Source organism: Sceloporus occidentalis, unplaced genomic scaffold (genome assembly GCF_023333645.1).
Source record: "Sceloporus occidentalis isolate IW3139 unplaced genomic scaffold, rSceOcc1.0.p SCAF_3, whole genome shotgun sequence".
Taxonomy (NCBI): Eukaryota; Metazoa; Chordata; class Lepidosauria; order Squamata; family Phrynosomatidae; genus Sceloporus; species Sceloporus occidentalis.
The window spans coordinates 98,630,836-98,648,947 of NW_028316983.1; the positions used below are offsets into that span (position 1 = coordinate 98,630,836).

Genomic DNA, 18,112 nt, shown 5'->3' on the forward strand with positions numbered 1-18,112 from the left:
ATTACTTTCAGTATCATTCAAGAAAATCACTCTACACAATTATAGTAGTACAATTCTACTTTAATTGTCATGGAACCATGCAATGAATTCTGAGGTTTGCAGTTTAGAGGAGGGCTATTTAAGAATTCTCAGCCACAGACTTCTGGTGCCTCGTCAGTTGGAAACCCCAGGACTCCATAATGACCATTAAAGTGGAATCATAGTGCTATAACTATGTACTGTGATAGGGCCTATAGTTGGTTCAGAATGAGTTGCTCATGTAACAATAAAACATTATACAGCAACTAACGTTTTTCCTTTCATTGTTGTTGAAGTTGTATGCTCTACACCTAGGCCATGTCTGCATGGGCCAGAATACTCTGGGAGCAGTCCGGAGTATTCTGGCCCCAAAGATACCCTGACAACCCCCCACTATTTGGCACTGGAGCAACATCAGGTGGCTGTTCAGACATGCATCCCACTGTGCCACCCATCACCACCAAGTGGTTGCTCCCTCTGACTGAATATGAAGCACTCAATCATATGGCTGGACACCTCATTCTGACCTCAAAGAGTACAACTCATACTAGTGGTGGTGGTGCCATATGACACAGTGGGACACATATGCAAAAAGCTGACCATGCAAACATTTCTCTATGGAGTCCTCCAGATTTACTTGAATGATTCAGAGAAAAAGGTGAGCTTTTTAAAGTCATGTTAAGGGTAGTATACTGCAGGTTCATTGCTGAACTGGCCATATGTTGTCCCGACAGTTCACAAGGATTGGGCCCTGTGTCACCCAGACTGATCACCATAGGATGGGGAAAGGACATGATACTTGGCCTGTGTGTCACATAGCCCTAATTGCAGCAAGGGTAAAATTAGACAGGATGTTTGGTTATGTTTAAAACACTTAAAACATAATTTCCAGTAAAAGTTTTAAAATACAGCATGCTACTTTACACACGCACTACTGCTCCATAATTAAAATTCAAAGGCTTGCCTGAATAACAATACCTTCACCTGCCAACAAAAGAGAGCAGGGAGAGGGCCAACCAGACTTCTTATGGAAGTCTGTCCATAAGTCTTTCCACTGTCCTAGAGCATCCGAGGAGATGGCTCCCTCATGAGTCCTCACCAAACTTATGAAGGTGATAAGACTAAGAGAAAGCCCTCCCCTTCAGATCTTAAAACTCATACTGGCTTGTATAAGAAGAGCTAGTCTTTCAGATAGTCTAGTGCCAAGCCATGCAGAGTATTAAAGGTCAGAATCAGCACTTTGACGGACCACTATCCAATGGAGCTGTTTCAACAGGGGAGTCGCATGATCCTGAAACCAGCCCTGGTCACCATTCTGGCTGCAGAATTTTGGACCCCCTAAAATTTCCAGTTTCCAAAAGCAGCACAAATTAGATCATGTTACATTAGTCCAAACAGGATGTAATCAAGGCATGTAGCCAGATCCGACTTCTCAAGAAAAGGCTGCATCTGATGCACTAATTTTAACTGCAAATGCAGTTCTGGCCTCAGCCAAAACCTGGGCATCCAGGCTCAGATCTGAGTCCAGGAGTTTGACCAAGCTGCGAGCTTTAGATCTCAGGAGGAGTGTAACCCCATCCAGCACAATATCCTGAAAAATCTCTAGTACCCTGAAGGTTCTCATTCAGATTTGTTTACTGCAGTGTCAGTTAAAAGAGAGGTAAACTTGGATAGATATGAAACTGCTTTCTGTAAATGTGTAGAATCAGATCAGTTCTGAGTTATTTACACTGAGTGGCAGTAGCTCGCCAAGTTTTCAGACTGGGGGTCTTTCTCAGAGCTACCTGGAATTGCTACAGATTGAAGACAAGAGCATCTGCAAGCAGAACCCATACTCGATGGCCCAAGCATTCAAAACAGATTCTATGCCTTACATAACTATTCCATTCTTCCCTAGTAATGTGAGGCTGTATATAACTACAACTGCACATGCATGTACCCATTCACCAACATATATCAAAAGGATCATGAGGAGGTGGTGCAGGGGATTCTGCCCACACCAAGTGACAAACTAGAGGGGGTGTACACTTGGTGGGGTGATACACCTGATAGGGCTGACATGGCTGCTGGGTGAGTGAGAAAGGGTGTTACCTCCTTTTTTCAATTGCTCAGCAGCCACACCAGAACCTGAACAGACCCTCCAGAAGCTGCCCCCAGTGGCTTCCATTCAGAGTCTGGCAAGGCAACTCTATCAGGCCCTGAATGGGACCTTTAGAGGCCTCAGTACTGTGCCCCTCAGCAGTGGTCTGGCTGGGCAATGGGTGGATGGCCAGAGGGGCAGGCAAGCAAGGCAGCAGGAGGGAGGGAGGACAGGGCAGTCTGACACACACACACCACAGCCCTTTCTGGGCACCCACACCAAGTAACACCAGAGGGAGTAATACAACTGACATACAGTGGGCCCTCCATATTTGCTGGGATTAGAACCACAGGACCCCCATGAAAATGGAAAAACTGTAAATAAAAAAACCACTACTTTTTTTAACATGGGAGAACATCTCTCTAGGAATCTCTAGGTCCTCCAGTGCAACTCTATGGTCCACATCTGCCAGAAGTTACAAATGCCAAGAGAAGTGTTTTCTTTAGGAATTTCAAGATCCTCCAGTGTGACTCTATGGTTAACTTCTAGTAGAATCATGCTGGAAGCAATAGCAATAGCATTTACATTTCTATACCACTTCATACCGATTTAAGAAGTCTCTAAGGGGTTTGCAATGTGTAAGCTAATTGCCCCCAACAAACTGGGTACTCATTTTACTGACCTATGAAAGAATAGAAGGCTGAGTCAACCCTGGAGCCCTGGGATCAAACTTACAACCTGGCTGCAGTACTGGCATTTAAACACAACACCATAAGGGCTCCTTGAGGAAGACCTTGACATTCCTAGAGAGAACTTATTAATCAAATCTGTGAATAACCAAATCCATAAAGGTCAAAGGCACAAATGTGGAGGATCAATTGTATATGACTTTTAGGTGCAATAGGTTACACCACAGATTATTTAGGCATGGCACAGTAAAAGGGGCCTGTACTTACTCAACCAAAAAGTGCCCATTTATTTTTCTTTACTTAAAATTTGTTCTACAATAAAAAGTATTTTGCATCTTTGCTGTACTAAGTATCTTGTGTAAACTAAGTGGTAAAAATTCTAATTAAATCCCTATCAGTTCAAGATACTAACTCAACAAAGGGTTGAAAAGTCAAGGGGGTGGTGTGGAATTCATGGCACTGTGTTATATTCAGATACTGGGATCATAGTTGTAAGACATTGGCCTGTTACAGACTGCCAAAATAAAGCTGCTTCGGGTCTCTTTGGAAGTATGCTGTTTAAATGATGCATGCATCCTAAGAATCCAGAAGCTGCACCAAAGCTGCACTCCAGTGCTTAGGAATGGAGTGTGGCTTTGGCGCGACCTCCGGACTCTTAGGACCCATGCATCATTTAAATAGCATACCTCCAAAGAGACCCGAAGCAGCTTTATTTTGGCAGTCTGTAACAGGCCATTATTCCCTAAACAATTGGGTGATTTAAGCATGACATTAACTCAGAGCTGTGCATTAAAGGAAATGGCGGAAATTGTGTATTGAGGCAAAAGCTACAATCCAAACATAAACATCCAGCATGCTTAACTGGCCAATCCTAACTGCATGGAAGATCAAAAATTGTAATAAATTAAGTTCCTTACTTCTAGGTTTGTGCTGGGAACAAGACTGACAAAAGTGAAGCTAAAGAACCTATCGGTAGTCTGAAATCCTAGATATGCTTACTTCATGAGTAGGCATGCACAAGACTGTGCTATTACAATTGTCTTAAAAGTGGAAGCTTGGAATTAATATGCTTTCTCAACCATAGCTTGATCATTACAAGCATATCCACACCTCTGAAAAAATTATGTTCTTACCTATTTGTTTTCAGGTCCCTCAAGGCTACAAGCACAATAACATTGTAAGGTTTACCAGATTTGTAATTTCAAGAAACTTCAAACTGTGACCAAGGCAAGGCTATTCTTCAATATAATAATAATTAATAATAATAATTTGTTTTATTTATATACCGCTATTCCAAAGATCATAGCAGTGAACAGCAAGTAAGCTAATTAGCAAGTAAGCTAATTTGCCCCCAACAGTCTAGGTACTCATTTTAGCGACCTCGGAAGGATGCAAGCCTGAGTCGAGCTTGGGCCCTTTTGCTGGTCTTGAACTCGCAACCTTGTGGTTTTGAGTGAATGGCTGCAGTACAGGCATTTAACCACTGAGCTACCAGGGCTCCATGCCTTGCTAGTACTACTTATCAATTTAGTACCACCGTTTTGTCCTGAATATGTTTACTGATCAGTATTCAGAAACAAACACAATCTGGAAAATAGTTTCTTAAAGACAGATAGATCCTCAATGTCTAAAATAGGAGTTGAGAGCTTGCAGAATATACATCCATGTGTAGTAAGATGCCACAGGGGTCTTTCATTTCAGGAAAAGTTTGCCCTTCCATCTGATATTTCCAACGTATGGAGAATTGACAATCTGCAGCACAATAACAAATCTGAAGCCATGGGAGCATGCCCATTCATAACTCCACATTTCACCATCATTCTACCGAGCTGCACAAGATTCAAGAAGGGATGCTTGAGGAATCTATTCTTTGCAAGATACAAACTGGCCTGATCCACAGCTCCTGGACCAACGTACAGATCAGAACAGAGCTTTGTAAAGTTAATTTTTAATTTTTAAACCAATGCTCCACCAGGCATTTTGGCCCCTGGAAGCATTCTGGGAGAGTTGTGGGTTTGGGTTTTTTCAAGGAAACTTTTTTATGTTCTGGATTATAATGCTGTTTAGATTTTATATCCCTTCAAAAGTTTTAGCCAAAAGCCATTGTACCATAATGACTAAAAGGGTAATTTTAAGCAGAGCAAAGGCCAAAGCCACTTATTCCAGCTCAAGGGGAACATGAGTTGCATGCACGCATCTATGTCTCTGTGTGGTAGTAATGTTTTCAACCTAAATCCTAGTCCCAAACTGAGTAGGCCCTTTGAAACAATAGGATTTACATAACTGTTTACTTAGCTTTCAAAAGGTCTACTTTGTATAGAAGTAATAGCTGGATTTGGGTTTTTGCTCCCCTCAATAGAATTGACATTTCTAAATTGCCCACTGCCACCACCATCCATCACTTACAGCACATCTATGCTGTAGGAATATTGCAGTTTGACGCCACTTTAAGAGCCATGGCTGCATCCTACTACAGAAACCTGGGATTTGTAGTTTGGTGGGGCATGAGAGATGGCAGAGGCTAAAGACCATGAAAAACTAGAAATGTTAGGATTCCATATGATGAAACTATATTAGTTTTGTGCTTTTAGGAGATGGGAGACAGCCTCCCCCCCAGGTCCTTTGTAGCATACTGGTGTCCTTTATTTGAGATGAAATTGCTTTTGGGGAGGGGGGAGTTGTTTAATTATTTCAAAATAGAAACATTTCTAATTATTAAAACACGTAACAGTATCTACGAATATTAACTATAAAATCAATGTTAGATTTCATAGACTATTCATAAATTAGACATCCGTCTAGTAACTAAGCTTTTTTATGTGATAGTATTTCTGTATATAATTATTAACAAAAATGCTATTATAAATTAGCATATATCCAGTATGAATTGGATGTTGTCACTACCTCTGTATTAAGCCCCGCACAATAACCATCTTAATTTATTATACTAATATTAACTTTTTCTCTGTTTTCCCTGCTAACGTAAGCCCGAAGGCAGCTTGGCTTCAGTGTCCCATAATGCAATGAAGCATGCTCTTCTCCTGACAGCAATTTTCCTCTCTTCAGCTGTGAAATTTTTCACAGGGCCCCACCTGTTAAATTAGAAGTACAGCCTTGCCTTTTAGTAATAAATGGGCATAAATTCACAGTTTGGAAGCATTACCTTTTGAGTTTCAACTTCCAGAATCATACACATCTAGGGATTATTGTCCAAAAAGGTAATTTGTCACAGTCTGCATATATCTAGAATGGGGAGTTATGCTACCATTGACAGTCCAGCTGTATTTTAAAAGTCTAATATGTAAAGAACTGCAACAGCATCCAGAGTAGGACTGCTAGCAGCATATCCTGGTGTAAGGGGGCCTGTTACACATCCGCAGCCTGCGGCCTAGCACTCAATGCAAAAGCATAGCATCCAGCAGGTCATGAACACTTACTACAGAGCAGGGAAATGGGAAACTTCCACAATGGGTTTATAACTCTGCTTGCTCTTAGATGCTAAAAATACCCACAAATGTCCTTCCAAGGATAAAGACAGAAAGAAACAGTGTGCGCTATTGTAATCATAACAGAAGAATGCTGGAGTAAGGCTTCTAAATGTTAACTGTCAAAACATAAAAGTGGCTAAATTTGGATGTACAGTATACAACACTTACTTCTTCCAAGGCAGTCCATTTTCAAGGCGTGCATTCCCAACTGGATTTTTTAAGATGACCACCCCGAATATACCTAGGGTTCATGAGATGGCAGAAGTTAAACAAGGCCAGGCCTGGTGATTAGTGCTTGGATGGGAGACCAAAGGGAGTACCAGAGATCTCCAATATATATCTCAAATATATCTCCACATGAGGCTAATACAGTAAAAGAAATACTGCCTGAAACCCTGGAGAGCCACTCCTGCTAGTTAGAGCTGACACTACTGAACTAGAAGGACCGACTCAGTATAAGGCAGCATCCTGTGTTTCTAAAGGGCCCCCAGTTTTTAGAGCAGCAACTTTCACTATATCATATTCTCCAGCATTTCACAGATGTAAACCAGGACATATGTGGCCAAGCAACATGAGAATGCAGTCAAACCACCAGAAGAAAAACACATAAGCTATGAAAGGCTGCAGCAGTTCTCTTTTGCCCAAGTCTACAAGGAAGAGCAAGATCCCAACCCTGTTCTCCTCCCTCCCCTACTAAGTTAATTAAGTGCAAACTACCCTTGCACTTTGAACTCACCGGCAGCTGAGAACAAAGGGGGAAACCGAAAGAGGAGAGAGAAATTGAGACATTTTTAAAATAGCTGGAAAAGTGGGATGACAGAAGATTAACTGAGACTGTCCCTGACAAATTGTGGTAGTTGGAAAGTATACTACATATCAACTCTGACCTTGTCTTGCTATAAGCTGTCAAGCTCACATAGCATGATGATTGCTGCAGGAAAGGACCAATTCAATTACACTGAAAGCCTAGCAAAATCTTGGAATGTACTCTATTCACCAGACTTTTCCAAATATGTAACAATATGCTTGATTTATTGTCCCCTCCCTGATTAGCCATGGGGAATACTATTGTAGGGGCTATAGTCAACCCAGGGCATTTCTCCAAAAAGTTTCTTTCTCCTTTTTTACCCATGTGCTTCCAACAATTAATGCAGCATGTTCAGCGGTAGCCAGACAAGTACCATGATGCAGATACATATGTGTTACTCAACAGTCATTTGCATATACATTGATTGTACTAGAGAAAGGCTGCTTTCCAGGCACATCTCACTTTTTGGATCAAGTTGAAAGAGTAAGTGTTTACATGTATGTATGTATCAGAGGAAGGGAACTGATATGGGCCATGTTTGGCCCTCAATCTCAGTGTATGGCCAAGAATCCCCTTAGGCATCTCTTACATCTTCCAGCTTAGACTGCAGCCTCCCTGTCATAGGCAAGCCACTGCCACTGTAAGGAAAAAGAGGAGAGACTGGCAAGCTCAACTACAGACTGTGGCAGCTAGAACCACACAGCATCCCTCTGAACAATGCTCTAAGCACTGTGCTCTATAGTTTCATTGTTATGCTTTTGCATATGAATGACTGCCTCATGTTCTTACTCACTGCTGAGCTGTGAATTCAGAGAAAATAGACTATACACTATAACCTTCCAAATAGATCATGGAATATACTGTAAATATATAGTTAAAATATACTGTTTATGAAGTATACATAAATGTGTGACTACACAATAATCAAGACAAATTATATTTTAAAAAATGACCATGTATTAGTGTCACAAAAAAAGAGAATATGCAGTTCACAATATGGTTATTCAAATTATTAACATAAAATAATTGATTCCACAATCCTAAGAGTTACTAACAAATATAATCATGCAAAGAGACCAGATAATAATATGCAAAAAAGCTCAGGATACAATAATGGCATAAATGATACAATCTACTCAGATAGGATGATGACAGTATTGAATATTGATCGACATCCGTTTCTGTGATATTAAACAAGACTGTCTTAGTCAGCTTGTATTCTTCAATTATTTTATTATGATATTTACATTCTGAAGGTTATAGTATTTAGTCTGTCAGAGGAGTGAGTGCTGCAATTTCCCGTGTATTGTAATTCAGAGAAAACACCCAGCAGAAAGAGAGAGGAAATAGAAGTGAAGAGGACTGACAAAAACAGCCCAAACATTTTAGAATTACAGGTATTTTACAGATTACAAGTTGATCTCACACAACACAAGTGAATTCATTTTATTTATCTGGACATATTCAGTTCAACCCACCACCGGCACATACCCTACTCCCCTGGGCAGATTTCTCATGAAATCTGTGCAGGATATTTCCTGAGATATGCAGTCAATAAATTTGGGTTTATATTATGCTTCTTCTTTCCAAATAATCATTTGCAGGGTCTTTATTTTTCAAGCTTACCATCCTGAGCATGTCTGAGTGGCCAGATTTCAGAAGCTAATATTATCAACCCCACCATCAAACTGAGTTGTCCCTTCAATAGGATTTTCTGGACAGTACTGTGGAACTATTCAAAAGACATATCTTGATCTGAAACCTTGTATCAGAAACCTACTAATTGCTATATGTACTTCCAAATTTCCACCTTCCATCCTACATACCACAAAATCCATTTTCATTTGCTAAGCTCTAAGATACAACCATAGACTGAGGCTGTGGATGTGTATTGTATCCACACTACAGAATTGATGCAGTTTAATATCATTTTAAATGTCAAGGCACCATCCTATAGAATCCTGGAATTTGTAGTTTGTTGTAGCACCAGGGCTCTTTGACAGAGAAGATTAACTATCTCACAAAATTACAGATCCCACAATGCCATAGCATTGAGCCATGGAAGTTAAAGTGGTGTCAAACGGCATTAATTCTGTAGTGTAGATGCAGCCAAAGACTCACCCTAATACTGGTGAACTTTGATCAGGCATTTCTCAGACTACAATATCTAGTCAACAAAGTTTAAAAAAATAAATATAAACTGATTAACAAAGCCAGACTGATAACCAGTCTTACTACAAGACAGATCCCAGAAAAGAAGACAAAGATTACTGGTTGCAGCTATCATCATTTCACATGTAAAAGTATCATTAGTAATCAACAGTTCATCCTGCACATCCATTCCTCACAAGGTTGGGAGACCTATACTTGCACCAAAAATGTCCCTAATCTAGAAACGGCTGCTCATCAGCAACAGCCCATCATGTAACAGAGACACAGATACAGGAACCAGACCTTATGACAAACTCAGATACCACCACACTGTCCCTATATCTGCTCTTGCAGCATTGTTACATGACCTAATAACATCATTCATGCTTGCTCATCTTGCAGAATGATGTAAGCCTTCCTCTCCAAGCAATGTCCATGTGGCATTCTATGCCTTTATACAAAAAATTGAATTGCCCAGATTTTGGCAGTAAAAATAGCAGTGTTATGATAGCAGGGGATGGTTGAACCACACAGGCTTTTATGTCACTGACCTTAAAATGCCTGTTCTTGAAAAAATATACTTCAGAGACATACTGCAAAAAACAAACAAACAAACAAACAAATCCAAGCACCTGAACTGTAACACAAAGTATTCAATTCTACCTCCTATAGCTAAAATAAGAACAACTCTTTTTGAAGAACATGTGTTCATCAGCTCAACAATGCAAGGGTGTCTATGGCCCCGTACAGACAGGCCAAAAATAAAGCTGCTTCAGGTCACTTTGGAGGTATCCTGTTTAAATGATGCATGCACTCTAAGAGTCCACAAGCTGCACCAAAGCCACATTCCAGTCCTTAGCACTGCAGCATGGCTTTGACATGGCTTCCGGATTCTTAGGACGCATGCATCATTTAAATAGGATATCTCCAAAGAGACCCGAAGCAGTTTTGTTTTGGCCTGTCTGTACAGGCCCTATGTTACCACCAGCAACTGCTCCATGAATTGCCACCATTAATACAATCATCACTGCCTGGACTTTCTAGATGTCATTTCCTGTGACCTCACGGTTTACAGTCCCCACAAGCATACCCACATATACTTGCAACTCAGCACTTTCTTCATTTTATGATGTGGAGTATAATCCAAGATGGGGGAAATGTGGCCCGTGTACTGCATGCAGTCACAAGCACCACTTTCATAGCTTCCAATGTCCCTCTGGACATGCCCAGAACCCAACAAAAATTAAATTTGGGGGGTTGATATTGAGGATGGAGTTTTCTTCCCAAAATGAAACAAATTTCACAACTGCTACTTTAAGGTACAATGGGCCCTTGGTATCTAGAACTCACTGTGGATACCAAAATCTGTGGATGCTCAAGTCCTATAAAATACAATGGTGTAGTAAAATGATTTCCTTTTCATAAAATGGCAAAATCAAGGCTTGCTTTTTAGATTTTATTTATTTTATTTTATTGAAATATGTTCAAACTGTGAATATGGAGGGCTGGCTGTGCCTTAATTACTGTCCCAGAAACCCCCAACACCTTTAAAAAAAACCAAAAAGTCACCAGAAATTTCACAATGTTACTTCTGGCACTCCTAGATACACAGGCACGGCCTGTAGGGGGACACAAAAGCAAAAACTGGTTCCTACAGTTGCCTACTCCTGCAGTAATCCATGCCTGAATAGATCTGATAGTTTGTAATGTGCCACAAGGTATTGTGTTGCATTGCTGCAACAAATTTACAAAGCTACTCATCTGGAAACTGATGTATCTGATGTATCCTCAGTCTTTGGATACAAAGTCTATGTCCCATTTTTTTTAGCCATCAAACATGAATCCTCAGGTAGCAGAGGAAAGGTGAACACAGCTTGTGTGATTTTTTAAATCCTTCTATCTTCTTTATGCGCTTCCAAACAAAGATCAATCCTTCCCTATTCTTGCTACATCTACCTGCATTTCAAAAAAGCAGGTGCCTTGTGGCTAACATTCAGCACCTCAGACGTGTAATTTGCATTGAGATATTCACACCTGTATACTGAAGTCTCGTTAAAAAACAACCCTGCAGTAATAAAACATGCCAAAGTTGCAAATTAACTACAACCTATGTGAGCATATTTGTAGAAAGCAAAAGGACTCCTTTCCCTTACATGATACACAGTATGAATCTGCACCTGACTTTAAGGGCAATGTGTTGGCATGGGCTTGTTTTCCGTCTGATGACAATTTTTACTGAAAGTCACAACAGGAAACACAAATGGCAAGCCAGGCTTGGATCAAAGGAAAATAAAGCATATGCTGAATGTCCTGAAACCTGTTTCCATAGCCTTGGGAAAACTTCATAAGCATCACAAATGTTTTGCTGATACTGGTGAACTTTAGAGACAGTGAAGAAAGTAAATACTCCCTGTCAGACAATGGATGATTTAAGCCAGACAGCTATCAGTGCTGAACAGTGTACAGCTATTTCACCTTTTCCTCCTCTGTGTTTTCGTTGTGGTAACAAATTAGAAGAAGCACAAGGACAATACAAGAAGATTTCAAAAAGAGCACAATTACAAAAAAGATTTTTAAAAGCACAATATCAGGAGCCCCTTAATGCTACACAATTATAGTGCTATGATTCTACTTTGACTGCTATGGCAACATCTTATGTTGGGATTTGAAATTTGGGGTGATTATTTAGAATTCCCAGCGAGAGAGCTCTTAGTGTCTCCCCACTAAGCCCCTGGATTCCATAGGAAATAACCATGGGAATTAAAATGGAAACATCTGGCCACATTTCATAGTGTAAAAGGGCCCTAGGAACCTTCCTTCCATCACCAGCCCATTAAATTTGCATGCATGAGATGTAGGTCCAAAACACACTGCAGAAAAAATCCAGTTTGAGACTGCTTTAACTGCTCTGGCTGAGTGCTTGAGAATCCTGGGAACTGTAGATTATTCTGGTACCAGACCTCTCAGAGAATACTAAAATATCTCACAAAATTACAGTTCCCAGGAATCCCTAGCATCGAGCCATGCAGTTAAAGTAGTCTCAAATTGGATTATTCCTGCCATGTGTTTTAGACCACAGAGACCTTTCACACTACTCAATTATAGCACTATGATTCCACGTCAACTGTGATGGTTGCATCCCATGGAATCCTGGAATTTGGATTTTAGAGATGTGTTTTAGGGATGTGTTCTAGTGCCTCACCAAACCACCAGTCCCAGGATTCCACAGGAAGTATATAGCCATCACAGTTAAAATGGAATCATAATATCAAGTAACGTAAAAAGGCTTCTGGTGGCTGCACAGTTAAAAGGACATTAACTCACAAGGTTCTGAAAATGGAATTAAAGTGTAATGGCTGGGTCTGTTTCCACTTATTATCACACAACATTGTTTCTCTTCTGTATATGTCCTGTCATCTGAGCTTTAGTGTGGCACTACTTTTCATTAATGGAGAATACCCATGAATCGATATCACTGTTTTTCCATGATTGCCTATAAATGAATGGTCATTGCTGCTGCAGTCCCAAAATTTCAGAAATCACACAGTCCAAACCAGGCATAACTGCAACAGCACACTTTCTCTCCCTCTCCTGTCACTATGTTTCCAGTACAGAGATGAAGAAAGAAGCTCTTCATGTGGCAATGAGGAAAAAAAGGAGAGGAGGGCAGTGTCAACATATACTGTGTGAAAAAAACGAGACTATAATCATTTGCTACCAAGGCAGGACTGTCATGCTATTAACAGGGAAGTGCAGAAAGAAGTGTTTTAATACTGCTATTTTCACATGAATATGAATCGTGAAAATAAAGTGCTAAAGCACCTTCCTGCAGTAATGTCCAAAGTAATAACATTTCAGAAAATACCCCAAGTTAAACTACAGCTATTGAAGAAACAAATGGCTCATCACTACTGGCCATTCCATGGGGGCATTAACTGAAAGAGAGATGAGATCAGACTCAAAATCATTTGACCAGCCCAGCTGAAAAGACTACAAGCCCCAAGATTCCATAGGAAATAACCATAAAAATTAAAGTGGAAATATATGGCCACATATCATGGTATAAAAGGGCCCTAGGAACCTTCCTTCCATCACCAACTCATTTCATATGCATGCATGAGATATAGGTCCAAAACACACTGCAGAAAAAATCCAGTTTGAGACCGCTTTAACTGCTCTGGCTGAATGCTAAAGAATCCTGGGAATTGTAATTTACTGTGGTACCAGAGCTATTTCCATTTTTCTCCCTGTCCTTCTTTCTTTCTTTTAACATTGCTTCAGTCCTCTGCAAGGAAAGGCTACCTTTTAAAATTTGGGAGCCTTTTTGTTTGAGAAACGGGGTAAAAATACTTTTGAAAATAAATCAGTCAACTGCAGCTGAATTTCTTGTCCATATTCTCAAATGTCCAGAACCCATGATGCTGCTTCACTGCTAGAGCAGAGGAATTAACTATGGCGGTTTACAGACCACCCCTTTGGGGTGGCCTGTACCCGCCCCTTTCCACAGCGGCAGCCCTGAGGCCCCAATCCGCCACTTTTCCAGGCAGTGGGGAAGTGGCAAAAGGCCACTTCCCCAGCAGCCTGGAAAGGGGTATCCTTGGGGCTTCAAGCCCCAAGGACACCCCGACACAGCAGGGAAAGGGAGAAAGGGGCCGCTCTGCCCCTTTCTCCTTTGTGTCACTGGCACAGCCATGTAAAGGCTGCGCCAGTGACACAAACCCAGGAAGGAGCTCCGTTTCCAGCACCGCGGAAAGGACGCCACAAGAGCACCAGGACGTCACGTTTGGAGGCGGCGCGGCCGTGACGTCCTAACGGCGGCGCCCATGTAGAATGGGTGAGGCCATTTTGTACGTACCCTGTATGTACTAGGGTTGGGGGTGTCTGAAAGAGACGCCCCCAGGCAACCCTAGTACGTACAGAGTACATACTATAAGGCCCATCTGTAAAGGGCCTATGACACAAATCAAAAGTCACATATCACTCATGCAAAATATAATTATATTTCAGAACTAGGAATAAAGCAAACAACAAAAAAGTTATGTATGCTGACATGATGTTGATGATAATCACACCACTAAGTTTGTGGTGATTATAGAAGGATCCACTAGAGACTAGTCAGGTAAAAATACCCCTTCTGTAGATTTGGAAATAGTTGGTGCATGTGTGTGTGTGTTTCCTATTTAGATAGTAATGTAAAACTAAAAATAAATTCTTAACTGAAAAAATATTCTAGTGCTCCTATTCTAATATGTAGCCCAGGAAAATCTTACACACACACATCCACTCCACTGTATTTACAAAGCTCTTTCACCATCTGTGCTGTTGGAGTAATTCAGTGGAGAGTATGGGGCAAGGGATTGCTAGAAGAAGTGGCATGGGAACAATAGCAGAGGTAACCTTTTGTTTCACAATTACTTTGCCACAAAGACTATAGATATTTTTTTTCACTCACAATGCAGTAGGCCTAATAAATTATCACTTCTAATGTGCTTGGCAAGTTTATTTTTCTATCATTTTCTTATGGGTGCCTTTCTTCCCTTATCCACCTGAAGGGATTGGGCCATTTCAGAACTGAGAAACTGAAAAACTATCAACTAATAATACAATGTCAACTTGATATATGATGGTTTACAATAAACAGGTTTGACAGATCCCTGCCCCAGAGGGATTACAATTTGAAGCCTGAAAAAGTGGGAGGAAATTAAAGAATGAACAGCGAAGAACATCCAGTTGTTTTGATCACATGTACTTTGAATTAAGTTACATAATAGACTATTGGAACCAGAGATACAGGAAATTTTCCTCTGATTAGCTTCTTCCATACAGGAATTGCTCCCTGAAACTTTAATGGAAGCATCAAAATGAGAGATCTCTTCAACACAATTAGCAGTATATGAGAAACTAGAGGTGTCTTATCCAACAGAAATGCATATTAGAACTCATCAGAGACATTATAAAAACACTACAGCAAAAATTGCAGTCCACAAGACTGCATCTGATAACACTAAACACTGTAATATCAACTGCCCCAATAAAATATTATGAAGGAATGGTTTTAGACCAGCAGTGACAGTGGAGCCAAGACAGGCCAAAGGAAGAAATTATCAGTCAACTAGAAAGACCTGGATTCATGGACCACTGCAGTTAGGCACCACTTTAACTGCCATGGCTCAATGCTAGGGCTTTTAGGCATTTCTAGTTTTGTGAGATATTTAGCTTTCTCTGTCTGAGAGCTCTGGTGCCACTACAAATCCCAGGAGTCCATATTATGGAGTCAAGACAGTTAAAGCAGTGTCAAACTGCATTAATTCTGCAGCATGGCAGCAATTTATACTACACCATGGAGCACTCACTCCTCATTCATCACCTCTTTTAGAGACAACTGGGGCAGCTTACAAGTTAAAATTGTACAATCCCAAATCCCCGTATCCCACTCTCCCTAAAATAACAAGTAAACAATTCACAATTTTAAATCATACCTTAAAATAAACAAATCAAATGGTGGCTATGTTGTAAGGATGTTGTAAGGATGAGTTGGAAAATACTCTGCAAATTAACATGCAATATAAACTAAAGAATAACTATGCAAACTGGTAACAGGGTGACCTGTCTCCTTCTGCTCCATTTTACAGCAAAACAGTTCTTCCCACCACCCTTCCAGGCACATCTCTACTTGAATTCAGCATTTCACAAGACTGAAGCTACACTCCTGTATAACCACTTACCTGACAGCCAGCCTCAATGAATCCAACAGACCTTACTTCTAGATAGGCATATGCAAGCTTATGCTGTGCATGTCACAAAACAAGTCCAACACTCCATTTTTATTTTTATTTTTTGCCTGAACACAAACTCTAAATCTCTCCTTAGAAGCATCCTTGGTTGTTTTTTTTCAGCAGATAAGGAAACAGATAAATGCATTCCTTCTTTGCATACCCCATTTTAATCTCCTCTGCCTGAGATGCCCTTCAAAAAAAAGTGCTCTAAAAATAATTTCATTTCACTGCTCTTTTAAAATAGCATGTTGTCACCCTAAAGTTCCCACCACTTAAAATAACCGCTTCACATTCTGCTGTGTAATGAGCGTGACAGGATCCTTGCTCCAACACAGAAGTCATTTGCTGAGTTATGAGTAACAAACCCATTTGTCCTCTGAAGGGTTATTTGACTTCGGCAATGCTAAGCAGGGACACCACCGACAGGAAGGTCATTTTAACCTTTGCTTTCCCTGCACAGCGTTGTATTGAATAACACAGAGAACATCTGCACAGCAGCCTGGAGTCCGCAACCCACCTCAGGGGTGTTATCTAGTTGTCAAACTTACAACAACCCTGTAAAGTACAACATTGTTCCTCTATGTTGCTGAAATTCCCTTCTGAATCGTGGACAGCTTTCTCCATATGGTGCTTCTCTTTCTCATTGCAAATAGCAGATCTCATCACCTCAAATCACTAGAGGCACGTATACCTCCCACATCTCTGCTGTAAAACTGTGCACACATATGGGGCAGGGAGGGAGAGAAAGAAATTTGGTGTGTGTGTGTGTGTGTGTGTGTGTGTGTGTGTGTGGAAGGAGTGTACAATGAGCACATCACCTAATCACACACACCCCTTGTAACCTAGTACATTTTTGCAGCAAAATAAGCATTTCATGCTCGCTTTCCACCACACAAAGTGCCTATCCCTTGCCAAAAACAGGGATTACATTTAACCCCCCAGTGGACTGCACTCAACTCCAAGAGGGCAAAGATGCTCTGACCTGACAAATCCTGCCAGATGCCCCAACCGCACAAGACTCCCCCCCCCCCCCAAACATCTCCTAATCCAGGCTCCCAGGCCCTGAGGCCTTCCTCACTGGGGTTCCCTACCCTGCAGCAACCCTAAAAACCCCTCTGAAGCTTGGAAGGAAAGGCCAGGGACATTGATGGGACACCCAAGGAGGAAGAGGAAGGAGAGGAGGGAATAGGGGAAGGGACAAGAGGAGGAGGGGAAGAAGAGGGGGAAGGGGGGAGGAAGAAGATGAGGAAGGGGGAAGAGGAAGAGAGAAGGAGGGAGAGGGGGAGAGGAGGAGGAGGAGGAAGGGGGAGACTGAGAAAAGGAAGAGGAAAAGGTGGAAGAGAAAGAGGGGAGGGGGAGGGAGAGGAGGAAGAGGGAAGAGAGGAGGGAGGGGGAGAAGGGGTGAGGAGGAGGAAGGGGAGAGGAAGAAGAGGAAGAGGAGGATGAGGAGGAGGGGGAGAGGAGGAAGAGGAAAAAGAAGAGGGGGAGAGGAGGAAGAGGAAGAGGAGGAGAGGAGGAGGAAGGGGGAGAGGGAGAAAAGGAAGAGGAAAAGGTGGAAGAGAAAGCGGAGAGGGAGGAGGAAGGGGAGAGGGAGAAGAGAAAGAGGAAAAGGAAAAGAGGGAGGGAGAGGAGGAAGAGGGGAGAAGGGGTAGGGGCAAGAGGAGGAGGGGAGAGAGGAAGGAGGAGGAGGAAGAGGAGGGGAGATGGGGAAGAGAGAGGAAGGCGAAGAGGAGGAGAAAAGGAGGAGGAGGAAAGAAAGGGGAGGGGGAGAAGGGCACCCTTGTGCTCCCCACCCCTTCTAGCTGCCCCTTAAAGGGGAAAGGGCAAGAGGAGGAAGAGAGGGCACCCTTGTCTTTCCCATGATAACCCCATCCCCTCCATACCCTCGGGGGGGTATTCCATCCGGAAGACTCCCCCCAAGAGCCGACCCCCCCACCCATTCCCTCCCTTCCTCCCTCCCAAGGCAAGGAGGCGAAGAGCATCCCTGCTGCAGGTCCAGGGGAAGGGAGGGAAGGGCGGGTTCTCCTCCAAGGGGGGGGGGGGCTACGTGTGACCCTTGTCTGCTGGGAGGGAGCCATGCTGACTCATGGCCAGCTCCCTTC

General features: G+C 41.9%; 1 protein-coding gene across 8 annotated transcripts in view; it reads right to left on the bottom strand.

Moving 5' to 3' along the window:
- TTLL7 (tubulin tyrosine ligase like 7) overlaps nucleotides 1-18,112 on the bottom strand; it is a 202,131-nt gene that overhangs the window by 83,643 nt on the left and 100,376 nt on the right. For 3 of the 8 annotated variants that reach the window (XM_089515538.1, XM_089515537.1, XM_089515543.1), the window contains exon 1: nucleotides 16,559-17,011. The exons of 3 other annotated variants lie outside the window; for them this stretch is intronic. In XM_089515538.1, coding sequence (XP_089371664.1) covers nucleotides 16,559-16,673 — 115 coding nt within the window. In that variant the 5' untranslated portion in view covers nucleotides 16,674-17,011. Of the gene's footprint in view, nucleotides 1-6,443; nucleotides 6,517-16,558; nucleotides 17,012-18,112 lie in introns of those variants that run through there. 2 more of the 8 variants (XM_089515540.1, XM_089515541.1) reach the window with 2 other exon arrangements.